Source organism: Salvelinus namaycush, chromosome 28, assembly GCF_016432855.1.
Source record: "Salvelinus namaycush isolate Seneca chromosome 28, SaNama_1.0, whole genome shotgun sequence".
NCBI classification, from domain to species: domain Eukaryota; kingdom Metazoa; phylum Chordata; class Actinopteri; order Salmoniformes; family Salmonidae; genus Salvelinus; species Salvelinus namaycush.
In genome coordinates this window covers 20,194,329-20,200,698 of record NC_052334.1, presented here as the reverse complement: position 1 = coordinate 20,200,698, position 6,370 = coordinate 20,194,329, and the positions used below count along the sequence as shown (strand labels likewise).

The 6,370-nt window shown below is 42.0% G+C and overlaps 1 protein-coding gene across 1 annotated transcript; it reads left to right on the top strand.

Moving 5' to 3' along the window:
* Nucleotides 1-2,259, top strand: LOC120023682 (XK-related protein 6-like). Its single transcript, XM_038967736.1, has 3 exons — nucleotides 1-664; nucleotides 753-1,170; nucleotides 1,307-2,259. Exons 1-3 carry the CDS (start codon nucleotides 499-501, stop codon nucleotides 1,797-1,799), a joined length of 1,077 nt encoding a protein of 358 aa, XP_038823664.1. The 5' UTR covers nucleotides 1-498; the 3' UTR covers nucleotides 1,800-2,259.
* The last annotated feature ends 4,111 nt before the right edge of the window (nucleotides 2,260-6,370 follow it).

Here is a 6,370-nt window from a genome sequence, read left to right as displayed (position 1 = left end):
GTTTGTAACAATCTCCCTAATAGAGTCTTTCCCAAAGATTGGTGTGTGTGGAATGGTTCAGTCTGATTGAGTTAGATCACTGTGAGATGGAGGGAGGGAGTAGAATGGGCAGAAACAAGAGCTTGAACACGCATAACAGAAGTGAAGGGGGGAGGGGAATAATGGATAGCGACATACAATTATTTACCAAATTAAACTCTGTTGTGATGCGGCATCTTGCAGGTTTATCTGGTGAAATGTGTGCATGCGAAATTAGCTCATATGATGCAGCCCAGATGGTTGTATGAGCATGTCTACACACATACTCACACATACACAAACACACAAGAGAAACACAGACACGCACAAACCCCACAAGCACAGCCTGGGGCACTCAGTGTTTAATCTGATTCATTCTACACAAACCGTCTCACTCTCTCTCTCTCTCTCTGCCATGATTATTGACCTCTGACCCCCAGGTATATCCGTACGTTATACCTGGGTATCCAGTCCCACCGTATGAAGGAGCATAAGGAGGCACAGAGGAGGTTCTACTGGGCCATGATGTTTGAGTACGCAGACGTCAACATGCTGCGGCTACTGGAGACCTTCCTGGAGTCAGCTCCTCAACTAGTACTACAGCTCTGTATTATGATACAGCAGAACCGGGCTGAGACTCTACAGTGTACGTATACACACAGTTCACACACACACACTCACTGGTCAACTGGTATTACAGCTATCAAGATGAGTCACTCCATCTCTCTCCCTAGGTATATCTAGTCTAGGCTCTCTTCTGTCTCTATCCTGGGTGTTGGCCTCGTACCACAAGCTCCTGCGCGACTCCAGAGACGACCAGCGCAGTCTGAGTTATCGCGGTGCCCTCCTCCACCTTCTCTGGCGCCTCCTCACCATCTCCTCCCGCGTTCTCTCTCTCGCCCTCTTCGCATCCCTCTTCCACCTGTACTTTGGCATCTTCGTGGTGCTCCACTGGTGTGGCATGGCCCTGTGGGTGGTGCATGGCGGAACAGACTTCTGTATGTCTCGCTGGGAGGAGGTGCTGTTTAACATGGTGGTGGGCATCGTCTACATCTTCTGTTGGTTCAACGTCAAGGAGGGACACACCAGGGGACGCATGGTGGCTTACTACTCTGTGGTACTGGCTGAGAACACACTGCTCACTGGACTGTGGTATGTAGACAGACAGATAGACAGACAGGCACACACCTACAGTATGTGTTTTATCTTCGAATAGGTGTATCTCTCATGATTGTACAGAGACAAATGTGTGTGCGTGGATATCTTAACAGTTGTGTGTGTGTTACAGGTATGTGTATCGTGACCATGAAGAGACAGACAGCTACGCGGTTCCAGCGTTGTGTGGTGTCTACCTGTCCTTTGCGGGTGGAGTACTGGTGATGCTTCTGTACTACGGCCTTCTTCACCCCTCACACACACACCCCACCCCGGCATCGACCTGGTGGGATGAGCTGCTGTGGGGTAACCCCTTGCCCCCCTCAGCTCCACCCACCCCAGCCCACCTGGCTGCCCCGTTTCACAGTGATGACATCATCGCAGAAGGCTGTCTGCCGGTGTTCCAGGTGCGTTTGGAGCCCCCCACCTCGAGGCGTTTCGAAGGTCCTCTGATAAAGATTGACATGCCCAGGAAACATTACCCGGCCTGGGACGCTCACTACGTGGACAGACGGCTGCGAAGGACCATCAACCTACTACAGTACCTGACGCCTGCAGCCGCAGGCATACGATACAGGGACAGACCTCTGCTCTATGAACTACTGCAGTACGAGTCTTCTTTCTGACACATACACACATAGACAAACACACATATTTACAAGTGCGCACATGTAACCGATGTGAAATGGCTAGTTATTTAGTGGTGCTCGCTAGTAGTGTTCAACCGGTGACCTCACCCGCTCTGACCTAGAAGTAGTTGTTTCCCTTGCTATGCAAGGACCACAGCTTTTGTGGAGTGACAGGTAACGATGCTTCGTGGGTGATGGTTGTTCATCTGTTCAGAGGGTCCCTGGTTCGAGCTCAGGTTGGGGCAAGGAGAGGGACGGAAGCGACACTGATACACACAAATGTGACTCTTCTCTCTGTTTTTATCTCTTCATCTCTGTTTTGTATTTCTCACTCTGCTGAGAAGACTGGATAGTGACAGAAGACAGCATGTCATGTTATTTTCACGTCTTCATGAATAATACTAAAAGATCATATGAAATTAGAAAAAATGTGAATGTAATATAAACAGCGGCCTGAAAGCTGTCTCCTAGCGGGGAGTTTATTCTCTTTACTTTGGTTAACTGGGTGTGTATTCTCTTCTCTTTGGTTAACTGGGTGTGTATTCTCTTCTCTTTGGTTAACTGGGTGTGTATTCTCTTCTCTTTGGTTAACTGGGTGTGTATTCTCTTTAGTTTGGTTAACTGGGTGTGTATTCTCTTCTCTTTGGTTAACTGGGTGTTTATTCTCTTCTCTTTGGTTAACTGGGTGTGTATTCTCTTTAGTTTGGTTAACTGGGTGTGTGTTCTCTTTAGTTTGGTTAACTGGGTGTGTATTCTCTTTAGTTTGGTTAACTGGGTGTGTATTCTCTTCTCTTTGGTTAACTGGGTGTGTATTCTCTTTAGTTTGGTTAACTGGGTGTGTATTCTCTTCTCTTTGGTTAACTGGGTGTTTATTCTCTTTAGTTTGGTTAACTGGGTGTTTGTTCTCTTTAGTTTGGTTAACTGGGTGTGTGTTCTCTTTAGTTTGGTTAACTGGGTGTGTATTCTCTTTAGTTTGATTAACTGGGTGTGTATTCTCTTTAGTTTGATTAACTGGGTGTGTATTCTCTTTAGTTTGATTAACTGGGTGTGTATTCTCTTTAGTTTGATTAACTGGGTGTGTATTCTCTTTAGTTTGGTTAACTGGGTGTGTATTCTCTTTAGTTTGGTTAACTGGGTGTGTATTCTCTTAGTTTGGTTAACTGGGTGTGTGTTCTCTTTAGTTTGGTTAACTGGGTGTGTGTTCTCTTTAGTTTGGTTAACTGGGTGTGTGTTCTCTTTAGTTTGGTTAACTGGGTGTGTGTTCTCTTTAGTTTGGTTAACTGGGTGTGTATTCTCTTTAGTTTGGTTAACTGGGTGTGTGTTCTCTTTAGTTTGGTTAACTGGGTGTGTGTTCTCTTTAGTTTGGTTAACTGGGTGTGTGTTCTCTTTAGTTTGGTTAACTGGGTGTGTGTTCTCTTTAGTTTGGTTAACTGGGTGTGTATTCTCTTTAGTTTGGTTAACTGGGTGTGTGTTCTCTTCTCTTTGGTTAACTGGGTATTTATTCTCTTTAGTTTGGTTAACTGGGTGTTTATTCTCTTTAGTTTGGTTAACTGGGTGTGTGTTCTCTTTAGTTTGGTTAACTGGGTGTGTATTCTCTTTAGTTTGGTTAACTGGGTGTGTATTCTCTTCTCTTTGGTTAACTGGGTATTTATTCTCTTTAGTTTGGTTAACTGGGTGTTTATTCTCTTTAGTTTGGTTAACTGGGTGTGTATTCTCTTTGGTTTGGTTAACTGGGTGTGTATTCTCTTTAGTTTGGTTAACTGGGTGTGTATTCTCTTTAGTTTGGTTAACTGGGTGTGTATTCTCTTTAGTTTGGTTAACTGGGTGTGTATTCTCTTTAGTTTGGTTAACTGGGTGTGTGTTCTCTTTAGTTTGGTTAACTGGGTGTGTGTTCTCTTTAGTTTGGTTAACTGGGTGTGTATTCTCTTTAGTTTGGTTAACTGGGTGTGTATTCTCTTTAGTTTGGTTAACTGGGTGTTTGTTCTCTTTAGTTTGGTTAACTGGGTGTGTGTTCTCTTTAGTTTGGTTAACTGGGTGTGTATTCTCTTTAGTTTGGTTAACTGGGTGTGTATTCTCTTTAGTTTGGTTAACTGGGTATGTATTCTCTTTAGTTTGGTTAACTGGGTGTTTATTCTCTTTAGTTTGGTTAACTGGGTGTGTATTCTCTTCTCTTTGGTTAACTGGGTATTTATTCTCTTTAGTTTGGTTAACTGGGTATTTATTCTCTTCTCTTTGGTTAACTGGGTGTGTATTCTCTTTAGTTTGGTTAACTGGGTGTGTATTCTCTTTAGTTTGGTTAACTGGGTGTGTATTCTCTTCTCTTTGGTTAACTGGGTGTGTGTTCTCTTTAGTTTGGTTAACTGGGTATTTATTCTCTTCTCTTTGGTTAACTGGGTGTGTATTCTCTTTAGTTTGGTTAACTGGGTGTGTATTCTCTTTAGTTTGGTTAACTGGGTGTGTATTCTCTTCTCTTTGGTTAACTGGGTGTGTATTCTCTTTAGTTTGGTTAACTGGGTGTGTATTCTCTTTAGTTTGGTTAACTGGGTGTTTATTCTCTTTAGTTTGGTTAACTGGGTGTGTATTCTCTTCTCTTTGGTTAACTGGGTATTTATTCTCTTTAGTTTGGTTAACTGGGTGTTTGTTCTCTTTAGTTTGGTTAACTGGGTGTGTATTCTCTTCTCTTTGGTTAACTGGGTATTTATTCTCTTTAGTTTGGTTAACTGGGTGTTTGTTCTCTTTAGTTTGGTTAACTGGGTGTGTATTCTCTTTAGTTTGGTTAACTGGGTGTGTATTCTCTTTAGTTTGGTTAACTGGGTGTGTATTCTCTTTAGTTTGGTTAACTGGGTGTGTATTCTCTTTAGTTTGGTTAACTGGGTGTGTATTCTCTTTAGTTTGGTTAACTGGGTGTGTATTCTCTTTAGTTTGGTTAACTGGGTGTGTATTCTCTTTAGTTTGGTTAACTGGGTGTGTATTCTCTTTAGTTTGGTTAACTGGGTGTGTATTCTCTTTAGTTTGGTTAACTGGGTGTGTGTTCTCTTTAGTTTGGTTAACTGGGTGTGTGTTCTCTTTAGTTTGGTTAACTGGGTGTGTGTTCTCTTTAGTTTGGTTAACTGGGTGTGTGATCTCTTTAGTTTGGTTAACTGGGTGTGTGTTCTCTTTAGTTTGGTTAACTGGGTGTTTGTTCTCTTTAGTTTGGTTAACTGGGTGTGTATTCTCTTTAGTTTGGTTAACTGGGTGTTTATTCTCTTTAGTTTGGGGTTAACTGGGTGTGTATTCTCTTTAGTTTGGTTAACTGGGTGTGTATTCTCTTTAGTTTGGTTAACTGGGTGTTTGTTCTCTTTAGTTTGGTTAACTGGGTGTGTGTTCTCTTTAGTTTGGTTAACTGGGTGTGTGTTCTCTTTAGTTTGGTTAACTGGGTGTGTGTTCTCTTTAGTTTGGTTAACTGGGTGTTTGTTCTCTTTAGTTTGGTTAACTGGGTGTGTGTTCTCTTTAGTTTGGTTAACTGGGTGTGTGTTCTCTTTAGTTTGGTTAACTGGGTGTGTATTCTCTTTAGTTTGGTTAACTGGGTGTGTATTCTCTTTAGTTTGGTTAACTGGGTGTGTATTCTCTTTAGTTTGGTTAACTGGGTGTGTGATCTCTTTAGTTTTTAACTGAATGTGTATATATTTATATGTACAGAGATGTGTGTGTACTGTGTGTGTTGTGCCTGAGCTGTGAGTCATAGTAAATTATGTTTGCTTGTTTGTCTGCTCAGGAAGGCACAACATTACAGAACGTTAAGATAGACATGAATTGTGTAGAACAGATAAGATTTTCTGTCATGTAGAATACGGATATGTGATTCTCTTTCTGATGACCTCATCCCTGAGGTAGTCATGGTGACAGAGACCTTTACCTGACTACGTCTGACCATCCCTCCACCAATCAACACTAAGCCTTCCACCGATCAACTTTATATGGTGCAAATATATATGAATATACAGTACCAGTCAAAAGTTTGAACACACCTACTCATTCAAGGGTTTTTCTTTATTTTTAATATTTTCTACATTGTAGAATAATGGTGAAGACATCAGAACTATGAAATAACACATGGAATCATGTAGTAACCAAAAAAAGTGTTAAACAAATCAAAATATAGTTTATATTTTAGATTCTTCAAAGTAGCCACCCGTTGCCTTGATGACAGCTTTGCACACTCTTGGCATTCTCTCAACCAGCTTTACCTGGAATGCTTTTCGAACTGTCTTGAAGGAGTTCCCACATATGCTGAGCACTTGTCTGCTTTTCCTTCACTCTGCAGTCCAACTCAATTGGGTTGAGGTTGGGTGATTGTGGAGGCACATCTGATGCAGCAATCCATCACCTTCCTTCTTGGTCAAATAGCCCTTACACAGCCTGGAGGTGTGTTGGGTCATTGTCCTGTTGAAAAACAAATTATAGTCCCACTAAGCACAAACCAGATGGGATGTCTTATCGTTTCAGAATGCTGTTGTAGCCATTCTGGTTAAGTGTGCCTTGAATTCTAAATAAATCACTGACAGTGTCACCAGCAAAGTACCATCACA

Excerpts from the sequence above, each read along its gene's own strand:
- LOC120023682 (XM_038967736.1), top strand. The coding sequence starts at position 499 with ATGAAGGAGCATAAGGAGGCACAGAGGAGGTTCTACTGGGCCATGATG. Across the intron at positions 665-752 it reads CCGGGCTGAGACTCTACAGT|GTATATCTAGTCTAGGCTCT; the intron begins GTACGTATACAC and ends CTCTCTCCCTAG. Across the intron at positions 1,171-1,306 it reads ACACTGCTCACTGGACTGTG|GTATGTGTATCGTGACCATG; the intron begins GTATGTAGACAG and ends TGTGTGTTACAG.